General features: G+C 40.4%; 2 protein-coding genes across 5 annotated transcripts in view; one reads left to right on the forward strand and one right to left on the reverse strand.

Moving 5' to 3' along the window:
* The window catches only part of FILIP1L (filamin A interacting protein 1 like), a 188,009-nt gene extending 184,496 nt beyond the window's left edge, over positions 1–3,513 (reverse strand). Inside the window, exon 1 of the mRNA XM_026793563.2 lies at positions 3,315–3,513. The gene's annotated coding sequence lies outside the window, so the exon portion shown is untranslated. The remainder of the gene's footprint in view (positions 1–3,314) is intronic.
* CMSS1 (cms1 ribosomal small subunit homolog) overlaps positions 1–18,704 on the forward strand; it is a 222,830-nt gene that overhangs the window by 186,788 nt on the left and 17,338 nt on the right. For 3 of the 4 annotated variants that reach the window (XM_026793567.2, XM_074536094.1, XM_074536095.1), the window contains one exon: positions 15,529–15,629. In XM_026793567.2, coding sequence (XP_026649368.2) covers positions 15,529–15,629 — 101 coding nt within the window. Of the gene's footprint in view, positions 1–3,583; positions 3,800–15,528; positions 15,630–18,704 lie in introns of those variants that run through there. The other variant, XM_005487134.4, reaches the window with a different exon arrangement.

The raw sequence follows: 18,704 nt of genomic DNA on the forward strand, positions 1-18,704 counted from the left end.
GAATGACTATAATTATTTAATTAACTGCTTAATTAAAGCTTTGGAATTTTTCTGTGTCTATAGCTATCTCTCTTTCCAATATACAGCATATATTGGCATATCATCATCCATCCCTTTCTGGAAAGTATAGAAGTAGTGTCAATAGTCACTAAAGCTTGTGAAAGAAAATTTCAGTGCAGGATTTAAGGCAGATCTCCTTCAGCAGCTGTAGCCCCTGTCTTCATACCAAGTTCTGTGTTCCTCCTTTATGCAGATATACACACAGGGCTGTATCCAAGTACTCACAGACTGACTCCAAGAGCTCCCTTTACCTTTCTCACACTCTCCAAGCCCCTTTTGGGTGTCCCTGCCTCGATGCTAGCTGCAGCACCAGCTATGCATTGATGGTGCTGGCTGGAGATGAGTCTTGGGTCCTGCAGGTTGACTGCAGAGGTGTGTGTAGCATTGCTGCTGGCAGGACCTCTTGTTAAAGGTCTTTGTTGAGATATGCTTTGACTCTCCCCAAAATCCCAGCTTGTTTCTGTCTGCTCAGCTTGGCAGGGAGGGAGAAAAATCCCAGGGCTGTTTGTTGTTTGGTTGCACCAGAAGAAAGCCCCAAGGCAGAAGGTAAATACAGGGAGTGGAGCAGGGGATCTGATGCTGGTGGAACTTGTTCCCCTGGTGCTGTTTGGATTTACCCATCTGGCTCTGGTCCTGCTTACACCTGTCAGCTGAGAGGGACAGTGCCAAAGCAAGGGGTGAGTGAATGTCCTCTTGGAGCTTTGCCTGGCCAGCTGGCAGCACGCATCATCAGCCAAGCTTTCCTTTCCTCCTCCTCCTCCTCCTCCACAGCCTTGGACATGTCATTCAGTATGTATGGCCATGCCCTACCACCACAAGGGAGGAAGGTGGGTTTCAGCCCCATCAGCCCCTCTAAGAGAAATGAAGGGTTTCAGTCTTTCTTTCCTTCTTACACGAGAAGAGAAAAAAATAAATTTCCTCCTTTTAATTTACTATGTTTAAATTATTTTCACTTGTATAGTGGTCTCCACTAGAATGGACATATTGTGCCCACTGGAGACCACACCTTAGCAAGACAAAGCTAGCTCACTGTGCTGGAATTTTTTAATGGGGTTTTATGAGAAGAGAATAGGAGGAGGAAGAACCCACCAAGTAAGATTGGCTTCAGAAAAAGGTTAGAAGCAGATGGAGGTATTCTAAGGTTTGTCTACCTTAGAATATGAGGCCTGTTCACTCAGATATGCTTCTTTCTAGCTTCTTCTGGTAATGCCATGCCCATATTCATCATCCTACTGCCATTTTCCAAAGCTGTCATTCTGTCATCCCCGTGTCAACAAACCTCCCACCAGTTTGGGTGACAGACACATTTTAGGCTCAGCTCCTGTGGGGAGGGTGTGATGACCCTTCCTTCAAAACAAGCCAGTCCTGTCTGCCACTGACACAGCAGTTCCTGTCCATCTGCCAGGGGTGTTTGGGAGCACTGCATTAGGAAGCTCAGTCACAGCACTACCGCTTTTTTTTAAGCCAACCCTACATCCCTGATGTCTTTAATATTGGTGGGGGATTAAGTAATATTTTCCCATGTGCAGATGGAGAATAGTACCACGAAGTGTCACAAAAACTAAGTTGATTCATCAGGCAAACATTTAAAATGAACATTTAAAATTTATTAAAATGTATTTTTCCCCTTTTCTATCAGTGTAAACCAACTGTTTATAAAAGATTCTTCGGATCTTTGGATCTTAGACTGCACTAGGTGCTTTTATACTGTGACGCCTTTTACTTGCTGATAAATTTGATAAATGCATGTGCAGTATTTCAGCAACCCTCCTTTAGCAGCCTTTTCTTCAAGTTCTCGCAATACAAACCTTCTGGATGAATCACAGTTATCACATGCAACACAGCCCAAGTTGGTTCCATGGCATGCTACCATAATTTTCATTTGTTAAACAGTCTTAGCACTGCTAGGAAGTATTTTGTGTGAAATGGATTGTGTTTATTACTTCTGTCAAATTATAAATTTATTACTTCTGTCAAATTTATAATTATAAACTTAACACTCAAGACTCCAAGCATAAATTACTAAGCAAAATCAGAAGCAAAGGATGAGAAGATCCTATATATAGTTGAGAGTGAGCAAAATGAGAAGTTTTTTCAGCAGATAAGACTTTTGCCAATTTAGAATGTTGCATGGCATTGTTTAACCAGCAGCTGTATTAAGACAACCTGAAAGAAGTACAGGAATTCACTCAGTCACCTTAGCTGAACTCACAGTGAGTTCTCTTGCTCTTTGCTGAATTTTAATCCAGAATCCATCTGTCTTTGTTTAGTTGCTTCTGCTAAGGCTTTTACACAGTGATTATGTTGTCCACTGAGTTGGTGCTGTCCCATCAGTGTTCGGACCTTTGGATCCAGTGGACCTTCCTACCCAATTTTTCACGTTACCATTCCTGTGGTCTTGCTGAGGTCATGTTGCATTAGAAAGTGTGTGTGTGTGTGCCAGTGCTAAATCCATGGCTCCGGAGTGTCTTTACATGACAACATTCCCCACATGTTGGATCCACACTACAGTATCATCTTGGCCATGTGAGCTGAAGTGTGTTAGGATCTCCTAACAGACAGGTATGCAATGATGTATTCTGCCTAGAGGTTTTTTCCCTTAAGAGTCACAACAGTTTAAAATGAGGAAGATTGTTGAGCCGTATGTGTGTTTAAAAAGAGAAGCAATGCTGAAGCAGTGTATAGCTTACAGTGGAAAGGAAAGCAAATACAATATGATCTGTAATGCTGCCTGTACACTGAAGCTGAGCAACTTTGGAACTATAAAGGGATTTGAGCACATGTTCATTTATTAATTTTTTTTTACTCATATCTGTGCCATTTGCTGCAAGCCCTATATCACAAACTTGCAGCCATGCTTGCTCATATTGTGCAAAAGAGTGTGGCTGGAGCATCTCTCAGCACATCTATATGCATGCCTGTATATGTAATCATGTGCATATAGCCACACATTTGGGGTTCTCTCATTTTCAGAATGATATAGTCTATTGGCATAGCTGTGTGCTTTTTACAGTAATTTAAGCAGGTAAAAATCAGATAGTATATATTCTATTTCACATGCTGATAACCTTTTATTTTCCCATTTCTTATGGACAGTGATAATGACAATTGATATTTCTACATGGAGAATTTCATTATCTAAAAATACCCTTAATACTGACATGCAAAACTGGCGTAGCAGAAGAAGCATATCGGATCCAAATCATTAATTGAGCTGTAATTACAATGACAATACAAAAATGAAGCAACCTTACCTTAGCTCAGGAGAGTCTTTTTGCTCTATCCCAGGCAGTTTCCTCCCCTTATTCAACTGAAAAGGGAAAATCCACTTAAATAAAGATAAGGACTGGAAGAGTGAGTGATTTAAGGAGTTCTCATCTGAACTGCTGATCCACTTGTTTTTAGCAAATTGCAAAAAAACCTCGATCCGGCAGTAGCTCAGAGCGACTTTTCTATTCTCGTGTGTTCTGTGGGCTGAGAATCTGCAAGAATAAACCTGAGACGGTGCTGCAAGAGAGAGACAGCGGGGGGGACCTTGGCACGGAGTTGGACCAAACTCTAAATATAGCCCAACCCACTTTCTGTGCAATTCTCTTCATACTCTGAAGGCAGATGACCTTGTCAGAAAACTGACCTCCTGGTATGTCCCCCTCTTAGTAGAGAAGATCTGAGGGAGCAGGATTGCAGCATAAAGGGACAGAAAAGCAATCCACCATCCGCCTGCAGCAAATGAATTTAGGTATGGGCTCTTATTTTCCTGGTAGTTAGAACTGATTGACTCATAATGTGCTTTAGTTGATCATTTAAACAAATGAGGTGCATGTCAGTTCACAAAAGGCCTGTGCAGATGAGAGATTGCATTGTAATTGTTAGTCTTAAATAGAGAGCACTGACATAGATGTCTTTCCTCCTCTGAAAAACCTTAACATGTCAGAGTGTGCAGTATTGCCCTAAATGCTTCTCACTATAAAAAATTACCCCTCCTTTTACTTGCTCTTATAATAAGTAAGACTTTTTGGAAAAGTGAGTTAAATCTACAAATGTATATTCTAGTTCTGTATATATTTGGGATGCTAGGATAGCTTAAAAGGGGATGAGAACCTGCAAGATCAGAAAAACTGCAGAGAAATGTGAAGTATATGCAGAGAAGGAGAAAGCAAAGAATAAGAGGAATAGAAACATAACCCTTGTGCTAGGGAACTGGTTTTCAACAGATGTGTTATAATCTGGGGAATTTGCCACTCTAACTCTGCATGGCAACATGTCAGGGTATTTTGTTCTTAGCCTGAAGGAGAGTTTAACTTGATATGAGTCAACCTGATACTCTGTCAAATGGAGACCTGATACTTCTATGTCATATGAAGGCTTCTAAATAAAAAAAGCTTCAGAAATCAGAGCAGCTCAAAATGTCATTTCATTTTGTGTGTAAAGATGGGTAGGAGAGCTGGGATAAAAGACTTCATTTGTTTGCAGTGTTGTTCTTCAGTGGGATGTATTATTTGGTGCTGACATCTATGTGAGTGCATGCTACATGATATGCATGCGTGCAGTTTTCCATGTACAGAGAAAACCTGAGAAAAGTCAGGACTGTGATAACTGCATACTGCAGATGTGTGCATCTGCAAAACATCCATGAGCCAAAAAGGTGGGAATGGTACCAGTAGTCAGTAAGTAGCAATGTCTCTGTGTACAATAATTTCTGCTGTTAAGTTTTTGTGAAGTGTGCTATATATCCTTTTAATTGCAGCCTACTATTTCTGACAAGTTCCACTGTGTAATTTTATCATGATCTATAGACTTGAAGTGCACAGCATCAGCCAGACTCTCTGTGTTACCCTCACAGCAAGAACTGCAGCTGTGAGCCACAGCTGCTTCCCAATACAGGGAACAGTAAAAAAGCACAAATCTCTGGCAGTATTAAGGGAGACATCACATCTGGGACCATGCTACATTCCTGCCTGAAACTCAGTCACAGTCAGAGCTAGGCTAGACCCCACCCATTAAGTAGTTTTATGGATTTATCCAAGTTCATCTTTCCTCTCAGTTTACCTATTTCTTCCCCATTAACACAAATAAATGTTTGTCAGAAGTTAATATTATAGCAAATGGAGAATGCTGGTGTTTGATTTTGAAGAGAGGACCGGAAAAGGGAACAAATCCACCTCCAGATAAGTGTGTATTGAATAGCACTGTGTAAGTGGTGAAATTCTGAATGTACAGGTCACCAGCATCACTAAACATGGATGTGTGATGTCTGTGCTCCAGGGTAGTGCCCTCCTGAGAGCCACACCAACCCTACCAGTTCCATCTCCACAGTGCTACTGCCAATTCTACCCCTCTCTCTAGTGCCAGGATATTGAATTCACCACAGATCCCTTCATTCAGACCAGGAAGGTGATGAGGATAAAGGAGGGAATATATACTCCTCCCCAGTACAAGTAGTATAATTTTAACCCTCTTTTTCACCAGTTTTTCACCCTCTGCAGCAAGCAGCAGCTTCCATACATGATAGATGGCTCTTAGAAAAAGAAGAAATCACATTGTTTGGTGGGTTAAAGCACAGGCATAGTGATGCTTGGGCAGGAACTGGGCCATGCACTTCTCCAATAGGAATATTGTGGAGAAGGAGTGATTTCTTGCTCATACAAATAACACACTGGTTGGCTTTGGGCAGGGAGTTAATCTTTGGGAAGGCTTTTATAGAGTGGCGCTGTTCATGTGTACAGGGCTCTAAATGTTGCATGACCAATCCCAGTGATGCAAACTTCCTGAAGGAAGGGGAACGGCTTTTAAAAGTGGTTGTATGTTCTCATCAAGATGGATGGAAAAGTGCTTGGTTTGACAGCTGTATACACTCAAGTTTTCTTTAGGATGACTTCAGTTTTTCTGTCTGCACCATGAAGAGGAAAATGCAATAGAGGTTCTGGCCCCTAGTTTGTGCCTAGCTTTTCCTGAGCTCTTGTGTTTTCCTTGTGATTCTGAATGGGGTTTCTGCATATTTGTTGACAGTTTTTAACTGTCCAGCTTTCTTTGGTAGCATTTCCTGTGGAATGAGTTTGGTCTGGCTTTTCCAGAGCCCAGGCAGTTTCCTATCCCAGATGCCTGTGTTGAGGTTGAGACTTATTTCAAGCCAGGCTCGTGGGATTCTCCCTCAACACTGTTAAACATTCTGTAACTAGTATGTGTGAGCTGATTTTTCTTTTGATTAACCCCAAATTCCTAGACATTTGTAGTTGTTAAAATATCCCACAGAGCATTTACAAGGTGAGATTGTGAACCATAATGACTCAGACAATTTCCAGTGTGGTCAGCTGTATCCTCTGTATCCTGGCTTGCCCTGTTCCTCTGCTTTTCAGAGTTGGACAGTGTTGTTGTATGAGCATAAACTGTTGCACAGGATTAAACAAAACAGTCTCCCACTTCCGTATCTCTCTATAAAATGCTTTTGAATTAAACTTGGAGTTATAAGGAGATTATTGGAAGTTTCAGCTTGAAGGATAGTTTTTGAGAGAAGAAAAGAAAAAGAGTAGACTGAAGTGATTTGTGGATGTTATGTCAGCCTTCACTCATGATACCATTGGTGAAGGGTACAAAGAACAGAATTGATTCATATGATTTTTACCCTGTGCTGAAGTCTCTGGTTGCTCTTTTTCGGCAAGCTCAAGAAATTAAATTGGATGGCAAACAGTAAAAAAAAAAAGGACCTGTCACATTCCTGTCATGTCAAATCTTCATGTTTGTCCTTTTCTTACCATGGATTTTAAAACTCCAGTGACTAAATGAATACTGAGTTCTCTCTGCTCACCTTGGTGATGCTGTTTTCCATTGTCCAAGGCATAAGTGGGATATTCAACCTCTACTTAGCAGGTGAAAAAGTTAATTCCTATTAGAAGGGGAGTGGCCTACTACTTTTTACCTCTGATCAATCATGTTCTATGGCTTTTCTACCATCTTTCTGTCTTACAGGCAAAATATAACAATGAATAAGTTATGAAGAGGGTGAGGTTGTAGCTATCCTACACGCTGGGCTTAGTCTCGATCATATAAAATTTATTCTCCTGTGCTTACATATATGCAACAGAGGATTTCCTCTGATCTTATTCTCTGATATGCCCTGTATTTTGTCTCTTAATTCACTCACAGCCAGCAAGTCATGTCAGAAATTAGTTTGTAAGTACCTGTTTTGAGTATTAAAAGTGTTTAAAAAAGGGGAGATGTAATTGTTAGAAATGTATTATGGGAAATCCCTTGCATTGCAGATAGTTATGTCTCTGATAAAAAAAACATTTTTTTATCATATCAGAGTATAATGAAAATTAGCTTGATATTATTCTATTAAGACCTATTCTTTTTTGCTTGAATGGACAGTGATTTTAATTTAAATTATCCATCAGGGTAAAGAAGTGTGACCTAACTGAATATCCTGTCACAGGATTTATCAAGCAAAAATAGTTGTTTGTGCTAGATATGCCTTTAGAACTGCCCCAGGAAAGGGTCTGCATTTCCAGAAGAATGTTGTGTTTGACTTTGTAGTACAAGTTTTTGCCAGTCCTTAGGAGCTGTTGCAGGAATTCCTACAGAGTGGCTTGGCACAGGCTTAGCCTGGCTGGAGTGTGCAGAAGTTTATTTATCTGAATGTTACCTGTAGGGACAAAGCTGAAGCTCTCTGAATCTTTGATGGGGCTGTGTCTGTTTGTGCTGAGTCCCACACTGTTTGCCCCTCACAAGCACACTTGGAAATGCCTTTTGTCAAATACCTTGGCAGGTAAATCTGCAGTTTGAGGCATCTTTGCAGACATCAAAACTCACTGCTGTGCTGGAATGAATGCACCTATTTTGGGAAGGGTCTCTTTAGTTTGCAGGGGTTGGAAGGCAGAACTGCCCAGACCTGGGGGACTGTGCATGGTTTGGGATGATGGAGCCTGGCACCATGTGTAATTCCTCTGGAGGTTGTCTCAGCCTGAGCAGAGAGGCAGCTCTGGCTCTGTTGCAGCAGGTGATAAAGTCAGAGGAATGGTTGCTAACTGGTAATAACCTGCAACAGATCTTTCTGTGCAGCTTTGTGCTCCCTAGTGAGAATAACAGGTACCAGTGCATTCAGTGTTCCCTCTTCAGTTCTAAATGGTCAAAATACCCAAATATTTTAAGGCCCTATGAATGAAGACACTTCATGTGATTCATGTGACCATTTTGCAAAAGCTAAACTGCAAAAATTGCTTAAGTTTTCCATTAAGCTGTAATATTATGTCTTTTAATACAATTAAATGTTATTTGTTTTCATTTCTTGTGAGAGTATGTTCTTGTATTGCTTTCCAAGACTAAATCTTGTCTTATTCTACTGCTTTAAATTATTTTGCTAATCCTTAGTCAAGGAGGTAAGGAGATGTTTTGTTGTTTGGGGATTTATTTTCTGTAATGTGTCATCTAGATTTCTCAGTTGTGCCACTCACTGCACTTGATGCATGTCTGTGATGGGGAGAATTACTTGTTTTTCTTGAGTTGCCAGGGGACCCTTTCTAATTTAGCCAGAGAAAAGAAAAGGATGCTGACACTGTCGTGGCTATTTTCAATAGAATGGTTACGTGGTGATCTTCCCAAGGACAGATTGCTTTTTTGTCTAACATTTTTTATCTCATTTACTAGAAATTTCTAAAGTATTGCCATGATAAATAGCCAGCAATTTGTCTGAAGAACCATATTAATAACAAAATTTGCATTCTTAGCCATTGCATGGTCTGGGAGTCCCCAGAAGAGCTTCATGGCTGTTGCTTGCCCAGCTGGCTTTACACCATGGGCTCCAGGGTATCTGAGCTATTCTTAGCCTTCTCAACAGGGAAAATCAAAGCTGTCCACTGCCTACAGAGAGGGAATTTAGGGAGGATTGACCTCGTAGACATGAAAGCGAGCCTCCTTTTGGGGTTACCTGTGCTGGTGACACACAGCTGAGTAATTTAGGTTTGGACTGTGTGAAGTGCTGAATTCTGTTCCTCCTTCTCCCACTGCTATGCAGAACCTTTCCCTTTTGTCAGGGAAGTATGTTAATCCTTTTTTCTTAGTTAACCAGCCCACCAGCCGGGCCTGCTGCATTTACAAGCACTCCTCTGTTGTTTGGGTACAAAGCAGGACCTGAGCCCTGAGTTCTCTGCTGCCTCCAGGAGAGGGGTGTGCTGTAAATACTGTCATTGCCACTTTTAGCCCAGCTACTGTGGTCAGCACAACTCTGCTGGCAGCAGGAGCCCTCCCAGCTGAGCCAGGATGAGCAGGGACTTGGGAGCCAATTCTGCTGACAGCTGTTACATTTTACAGAAACTTAATTGACCTTGCACTGTGTGTACCTGATGGGACATGCAGGAGAGATGCAGTGAGAAAAGTTCCAAGTAGTTGCATTGACCTTGAGATTACTTAATCTGATTCACTGAAGATTGAGGCCAGTTTTTAATAGCAAAACTGAGAATAATAAGGAAGTATCAGAATATTTTTTTTCTCTGTCCCTCTTCTCCCTTCTTCCCATAGAAGAATGGCAATTAAGAAAAGTTTCAAGATGTGCCCAACACACTTGGCATTTTAATTGGCATCAAATATGTTTCAATCTACTGAATTTAGAGTTGGGAGAACTCTAAATATTTTGCCCCAGATTAATGAACACGGATCAGTACAATTTAATCAACCAGTAAATAAAAATACCAGTTACAAATCAGCCTGAAATTAATCCATCATAGCACACCCTAACTGGTCTATGCCCACCTACAGAATAATGACAAGCAAATAATTTCCTGTAGCATATCTGAAACTAGAAAGAGAGCATAACAAATGCAAAACCTGTATCCACAGTGTACTGAACTTCTGGTTAAAAATTAGGGGACAGAGGCTTTATTTAAAATCTAGTTTCGGATATGAGACAGTTTTAGAACAGGCAGAGAAGGATGGAAATCAGAAAGGGGAGAAGGGATGGGAGGGGCATAATAAATTTTGTACAAACTTTGTTCTCATGCAATTCTAGTCTAGTACTGATACGTAGCCCTGATGAAAGCATAACGGAAAAAAGCAGGGATTTCTGACCCAGAATATGTCTGATTGCAGGCAGATACATCAAATAAAAGTTGAGGGATTCTCCCTTGTGGGCGTGTAAAAAAGGTTCCCTTCAAATTTTGTCACAGAGAATAATTCAGTGGTAAGAACTGAACTTGTCCTGTACTGGCCTCTGTCACTGGGAGCCTTTTGGACTCCAATCAAGCCTGATCTTGCTTAGCTCCAGAACAAAACAAAACAAAACAAAAAACCAAATTAAAAAAAAAAACTTAACAGAAATTATTCTCTCACTTATCTTTGGGTATGTATGCAAAACAACATATTTCTATTCCAAGTTTTCTTTTTAATTACATGTTGGTTGTTCCTACATTATGAAGAGTTCTAAGAACCTTGCCTCCTTCTTCTCTCAAAAATCTTCTATTGTTTTCTTCATATTCCTGTCTTGTAACAGGCTTCCCATGGCTGGCATCATTTCTGTGAGCTGCATTTATCTTTATTTCAGACGTAGGCTGGCTTGAACCACAAGCTGCATTTCCCAAAGAATTTTAAGATTATTTTCAGTCATAACTTTTTGTTTATTTTGGGGCATTTGAAATTGTTCTGCCTTGAAGAGTTTCACTTTTTCAGTCAGCCTTGGTTCTTACAGGAATTAATTATTTATGTCGTTGTCATTATAACTCCTATGTTAATAATTTCAGAGTAGAAAAGTGGCATGTGAAGGTCAGAAGTCTCAGAAATGGTGAATCAGCCCAGCAAATGCAAATTTGTATGTACCAGTTATTTTGTATGAACAAAATTGCATTCACATCAAAGCACATGTCATTACATCCTATATCATTAAGGTCTTGTTTGCCTTTAAAAATACCACAGTAAATAATGAAAAAATTTGAATTCATTGTGAATATATTAGTTAATAAAGGTGATTATTAGAGATAGCCTGTTAAATTATCCAAATATCTCTCTACTTTTTATGTGAATGTGTATAAACATACAGATGTGTATGTATTAATAGGAGTGTTTACATGTGTATAATTAGTACACATATTGATGTGCTTAGACTACATGCATATGTTAGTACTAAATTTGAAAGAAGTTACAAACCAGTACACTGGATGATTTTAAACAGTGATTGATATAAATGAAAAAGTCTCTGTGTGTGTGTGTGCATTTGTGAAGCAGAAATGGCTTTTTCCCATTTTTGCATGGTTCAAAATAAGATCAAATATAAATGCTTCATGACTGGGAAGCCTGTTAGTATGTGCCATGCTGCTGATGTAATACCAAAGCAAAACACGTGGAGAGTTGTGGAATTCCCATTTATTTTTCTTTATTTGAGAGCATTTTGTGATGTTCTGATGCCTTGGACGACCTTGTGGCTGTGTAAATGGTGTAAGTCTCAGGGAAGCAGAGGCAGAGAATTGCTGTGCTCAACAGCATTACCCTGCAAGCAGTGTGTCCTGTCAGCGCCTGCCTGCCCCCTCCTTTGCACCTCAAGCCAGATGAAAGTCAACTTTGTATTAATCAGTTAGGTTCTGCATTTTCACCAGCTTATTATTAAGGAAGGATTTCTGAATTCTCCTGTTCTGGCAGAGAGAGGTCTCCTGGGAAGCTCAACACCTCAGAGCAGGGCAAACAGTGCTGGTCTGTTACAGATGTGCTCTGATCTCTGAGCTTCTGCATAGATTTGCATCAAGTTATGATTTATTTTGTGAGTAACCCCACTGACATCAAGGTAACTATTTGCAGAGAAAGGTACACAGTTTAATGTGAGCATGCTTGGCAGAGTCTGGCCTGTGGTACTTTGATGCCTGTAACAAAATGCTGCTGTCATCACAGGAGCTGACATGGTGTCACAAGCAATTACAGCTTGAGATGAGCTGCTGTCCTGACTGGGACGTGGGTGATTGTTTCTGGAATAGATAGAAAGTTCTCCAGTTGTCTGAAATAAAGATACTGCAGAAAGATGCTCAAATTTGATCTGATGTTTGTTGAGTCTGAGTCTGTGCCCTCTTCTCTCACTTCTTGCTGAGAGCAGAGGACGTTGCACCATGAAGTGCTGTCCAAAACTCAAATGAGCAGTGAACAGGTGGCACATTGTCAGGCTATTTCAGATCATGGAAACCATTTGTCCAGTTTTAGATTGCTATTGCTAGCAGCGTGTCTTTCAGTTGTGAGAGAGAGAAGAGGTTATTTAAGACTTACACAACTCCTGTTTGCCTTTCAGAGCATGCCAAGTGGGATTTCAGAAGGAATGCTTGCAGATCACAGGCAGCTTCCCCTGAATCTATTTGATGCAATTCTAATTTATTTTCAATGTGAAACATTGGAAAGAGCTCACACAGCAGTTCATTTCAGTGAAACATGTGCAAATTCATTTTGGAGTGGGTGTTTGGGGCTCAAGCACAGTGAGCAGGAGGGATGAAGAGACAATTCTGATTTCTTTGATGTACTTCATTTATATCATCTCTCCACAGCCTGCTTCAATGCAGTGTGTCCAAGACCCCAGGGGTGTGGAGCTGGTGTGTGTTAAAGTTGGCTGCTCTTTCGGTACCTCTGGAGTCAGGGCAAATGAGAGAGAAGTCAGTGATGGGTCCTTTAAATACAGAAGCTGCTCTACCAATATACAGCACAATAAATTTGCCAGAGAAAGGGTGATCCACAGGGCAACAAGGCCATGGTAATGGCCAGTGGTAACCCTGAATTGCCAAGACACCTTTTGAACTTTCTGGAGTATGCTGAAGGATGTGATTTTTCAGCATCTTCTAGCATAGTGTTGTATCTGAGATTCCAAAGTGGCTGGGGGACATAAGTGTTAAGTGACTTTGGAGAGCAGTAGGCAGGAAAGATCTGCTGCTGTGCAGGGACAGCCATATGGTTGTCTCGGTCTGGAAGTCTGCTAAGGGAGGCAGGAGCCTCCCCTGAAATAGAAAATGTAAACCCTCCCCACCCCTCCGAACTGCTATAAATTTTAAATTAAAAGGCTCTCAGGCAAAAAAGATGGGAGCAGGAAATAACAGTTCTTTAATAGGGAAGAAAATAAAAGGATAAAATGCACAATGCAGTACACTAGAATAACACTGACAGAGTCAGAACCCAACCTGACACCCTGTTGGTCAGGGTGTTGGTAGCAGTCCAATTGGAGATGTGACTGCAGCCCTCCTGGAGTGTCAGATGTGATTCTGCTGGAGCAGGGATCCTGTAGAAAAGGGTGTAGTCTTCCTCTGAAGATCCAGTGGAAGAGGCAGCTGTTCCTCTGGGAAATCCAGTGGAGAAGCCGTGCAGTTATTCCAGTCCCTCCAGATTATATCTGGGTAGGAATGCTTGGCTCCTCCCTCTGGGCTCATGTCTCCCTATGGGATGTTATAGTTCTTATCACTGATGCAGTGACATTCAATAGCCTGTTATCAGCAGATGTCCCCTCCTGAGGGAGGAGTGGTTGTGATCATTCAGAGAGAGATAAGGCAAACTGCCCACTTGACCAAAGACAACTGCCACACAGATGGTAATAGAATACATCTTGCCTTGCAATCTGGAACAATGGTACAGGAGCACTTGGACAGCCTCAAGAGAAAGATATTTGCTCTGTAATGTAATAAAAAGCTTTGACCAACAAACCTTGAGCTTTCTTTGTTGCCTTGTTCACCTGCTGCCACGTGTTGGGCTGTAGAGGACTAGGCTCATCATTTCTGCCTGGGCTCTGGCCCTCGTGTGGCCACAGTCCATTCAGCTCTGATTGAGGCTGTGCCTGCAAGGAGAGTGAAACCCACAGCTCAGCTGAGCTGTGATGTTCACTTGCTGCACACATTCCTGCATTTGCTCTAGAGCTGGAAAGCGAGGGCTTTTCTTGGTGAATTTCTATTTTAAGATTTCAGAATGACTTCATTCTATACAGAGATGCAAACAAGTGCTGTCATTTCTTCCATGGCATTTATTTTGGTTTTAATTAAGTTCATTAACGTATTTATCTACCCTCTTCACTTGGGAGTCTCTTAGTCTCTTACTGAAAGGAAAACAAATTTTCTTCTCAGTTGCTCCTCTCTTTCTAAAGGCCTTGTGGTTTGCCAAGAATCTATACCAAGTAAGATTTCATGGCAAATGGCATCCAACCTGCTAAAACAAAGCTGATTTTCTTTACTATCTTTCAACTTCTTAAACTTTCTTGAACTTCTAAGAGCTGTCAGACCCCAAATTTAGGGTGTTGACAGTTACACAGGCTTTTCAAGATGGGAAAAAGGAGTGAAGGTTATGAGATGATGCCTTTCTAGGAATAAATATGTACCCATTTTGTTACCCATTCTGTCACATTGGGATTTTTAAAGCCGCTGCCTGATTGCCACATAATATATAATGTTACATTTGTGCATTAATACAGGTTCTTCCCTCCCATCTTTCATCCCTTTACTTACCTTTCACTTAAATTCTTTCGCATATTTCTCACATATCCTTTCACTTACTTTTTTTCAGTCAATAGCTATTTCAACATGAAATTTGTAAATACCAGCTATAAGTGATTTTCTCTCTCTCTCACATTCTCTGGCCATCAATTTACTCTGTTCACAACTAGTAATGCATAGATATATCATCTATACTTCAGGTGATGCTTAAAAAATCCTTCTATTCCTCTCTTTTCAAAAATAAATAACTTAATCTTGAAGCTGTGAATTTACAGCTTTGGAATACAGGGGATTGCAGTAATGACAGAATACCTGTTGGGCAGATATATTCCAATTACAGAAGCTGAATTAATTCCGTTTGATGGATGAAAACACTTCTGGCAATAGTCAGGGAAGTAACTCAGTTCCTAATAGAAAAGTCTGTGTTTGAATACATCTAAAGCACTATTATTACCCTGTTGGAGGGAGCTGTTGCTGTGCATTTATTTTTTCCCCAAAGTCTCCCTGTAGATAAAAGAGATGAAGAAGAGAACGGGTAGAGACACCTGAATTTAATTAGTTGTCTTTTAAAACATAAGTGTGTATTAGTCTTGTGGACATTCTGCTCAAAGTTTGGGAGTGGTGCCTTTGTCTAATTATTGCTGAAGTAAGAAGCATAATTAAAATGTCCTCGCAGGAAGTGTGCATATTTTTTATACAATAGAATATTATACCTGTCTTGTAATTTTTCCTCTTTAATGTGTGTCAGTAAGGCATTTGGGAGCTTGGAATGGGGATTTTGTGCATTTTTGTATGTGTTTTCTTGGATCTTTTTTCCTTCATCTGCAAGACTTGTTTTAGTAGGAGGAAATAACTTTACTTTGAAAGAAGTATCAGCAAACTTAGCAAGAAGAATGCATTTGTTACAGCTGTATTTATTGCCAATAATAAGATTGTATTATGGTGACAACGTTTCAGCTAGAGACTTTATGCCTGTTTTTGAATGGAAAGATGGGTAGATGGATTTGAAAAACAGTAGCAAGAACTCTTCTTTGTTTTTTATTAGATCCTTCAGATGATGAAGCTATTGAAAAAGCAAGTGAAAACAGGACAGCAACACGTCAAGATTCAGATTCCAAACCTGCTGTGAAAAAGAAAAGAAAGCAGGTCTGTAAATTAAGTAATTATTTAGCACAACAATGATAATGCATAGGGAAACATAACATCCTTTTTGTCAGTAAAGGGACAGTTTTCTTCACTCTCTCTGATCTGTTCCGTTTTGGGTTTTTTTTTAAATTCTGTTGCCTTATTTGGAAGTGGTCACACTCTAATACATTTCAGCAAGAACTTCACACTTGTTTTGTGTGAGTTGAGATTGCCAGGCCCGTCCTACAAAGTGACTGTCCAGTAGTGCAAGCCTGGGTGGTGCTACTGAGCATCCTCCCCTGCAATTTTTTCCCTTTCCCTGCACACACACAGTCTGGAAAGCCATATTTACTTCTTATACAGATTATCTACCCATGTAATCTATCTAAGCATGTTCCCAGTTCAGGGTCCAAGTGAAAAAGAATTTAGGTCTTCATGGATTGATGTTTTCTTATTCTTGCACTGCTAAAACCTTCATTTAATGCCAAGAGGAACTGTGTTGTTCAGCATTATGTGGAGTATGCCAAGGAACATCAGCATCACCCCAGTTTGAGGGAAAAAGTCATCTAGAGGTTGGCTGATTTTATGAAGTTTCTTGTTTGAAGGTAAATTTGTTCTGCCTTCCTCATACCACCCAGGAGAATTGACTGAGTGGCTGTCAGAGAGCTAAAATTACATTGGAAGCTCTTTCTCCTTGAGTTTATGGATATCAGTTTTGACCCCAAGGTCAATAGTAAATTCACTCTGTAATGCCTAGGCAACTGCCCAAGTGAAAGCCATTTGCAGGGATGTTCTTTTTTTGTAACAGAGAAGTGTAAACAACATGACAGCAATCACTATGCTTCTGGATGTCTTTCCAAAGAAACCAGAGGTAAAGTGATCCAAATATTTGAATGAGATCAATGTTTTGATTAGGAAAGAGAAGCAAGCTATACAGGAGTAAGCTCTATCACCTTTGTACATGCTCTGCCAGGGGGTCAGATGCTGAGGAGTGAGAATTCTCATGGAGCCACCTTTTATCACCATTTTCACTTAGGCGTTTAGTAGTAGGTTAAGACTTTGTTTGGAAGGGTTGCTTGACCCTTTTTATGGGAACCTTAGAAAGGACAGCCAACACAAGTTACTTAGCAAGGTAGCCTGGCACTGCTCAGCTGTAGCAGAACACCTGCCACTGCTCTTTCTGTCGTATAAAGAATATCAGCCTGCATGTTGGAATTAGGTAATTTGATGTTTAGATGTGAAACTGCAAGAGGGAAACGCTTTATGGGAGCTTAAAGTCATGGATGGGTTATTGCCTGTCTTTTAGACATACCAAATCAGAGTTATTTGTGGAAAGCTGGTGGTTTTGTAGTTCTGGGGCAAATAACAAAACCCATTTTACTCATGCTGCCTTATTCAGAGGCTGGAAGTTTTTCTGCAATGGACTTGGCACCTCAGAGCCTGTCACGAGACAGCCCAACAGAGTAATGAGCATCCATGTTCCATGTCTGCAGGCTGTCCTCAGGCTAACAGTGAAATGAGTGATCTCTCTCCAGTCTGAGTGATGCAGTGATGTGTTTACTTTGTCACAAACCCCAAAAGTCAGAGTATGTGGTTGACCTGGAATGTAAACTTTCACACACATGCAAGACTGTTTTCACTCTACATTTGAATTTCCCATCACTTTGGCAACGTGTAAAGAAAAAAAAGCTTGTTAGAAATATAATACAGGAAATATTTTATGCTCTGTGTATGATTAACAAACAAGGAATTTATGACATTTCAGTTCATAAATCACTGGTCTCGGCACAAATTTCCTGTTTTCTGCATTTTAAGAATTTCCATGTAAAAATAGCATAAAAACACAGAGCACGAGGGAGCAGTGTCAAAAACCAGTGGTTGTCTGCTTTGTGTCTTGCATAAGAAAAGCATGCAAATGACCTTTTCCTAAGAGTGGCATGCAAAGAGCTATTGCATGAGTAGGTAGGCAACTAATGCTTGGATAAGGGTCAGAAGTTCAGGATAGATCAGATGCTGAAATATTTTAGACATGTAAGTTTACAGCCATTCACCACCACAAAATTTCTCTTTTTATGTCACTATTTTTAATGTCTGAATAACATGGATTTGCTATTGCTGGGCTAATAATTTTGGCATAATATACTATGCCTAAATACATATATGCAGTGTAAAGGAGGCAATTTTGAGTCTTAACATGCTTCTCTCTAGGGAAGCAAGGCTTTTACTACAAGCCTGCTGTGTGCTTGTGATACCTGCTGTTTCTGTGGCTGTTGAAAGAAAGGGTTGCATACTGCCTTCAAAAAGGAAGCCATGGCATTTGGTGGTACTTTCAAATATTTGAATGAAGGCTTAACAGTGAGAAGTTTTTTATTTCAGAGAAATTTTTTCAGCTGTGTGGCACATTTCATTCTTTGCTCGTACTGATACGAGTTGGGAGTGTTTGCAGAGTTATGTATAGCAGGTCATGATGTATAAGGGAGAAGTGGGCCCAAAGTGAATGAGTGACATTTTTCAGTATGCTGGAAGCAGCACTGGGATAGGGAACCATCAAACTCTACTAGAGGACAGAATTTCAGGTTGGCCCTTCTCTGAATTTTTGATTGCTTGTAGGTAGCCCTTGACTGAAGCAATGCAAAAGCTTGTTCTCTGCATAAAAGATGGTGGTGAACATAAAATTTATGATTAAAACACCTGGCTAATGGCCTTTAAGTATCTCTGGACAGCTGGGATGTGTAAGAGTAGAGCAGAGGGTAGCTCTGTTTCAGTCTCAATGTCTGGGAATGCTAATGGTATAGGGATAGGAATGAAGAAACGTATGGTGGTGGTTTAAAAACACTTGAATCAGAGTCAGGACAGAGATTTTTAAAATAGCCACAAACCAAAAATAAAGCAAGAAAACTTACATTAATTCTGGAAGACTTTTGTTAATTAAAGTGAGTTTCCACTTGCAGTCATTCCCTTCGTTTCTAGTGAAGATAATTTTGTTTATAGCTGAGAAAATAACAGGGACAGATTTCTGTTGTTGAGGCAAGATATAATCCCTATCACAACTTCTCATGGGTTTTGATGCAGGCTGCATGACATTCCAGCTGTAGC

The sequence above is a fragment of the Zonotrichia albicollis genome, chromosome 2, assembly GCF_047830755.1.
Source record: "Zonotrichia albicollis isolate bZonAlb1 chromosome 2, bZonAlb1.hap1, whole genome shotgun sequence".
NCBI lineage: Eukaryota > Metazoa > Chordata > Aves > Passeriformes > Passerellidae > Zonotrichia > Zonotrichia albicollis.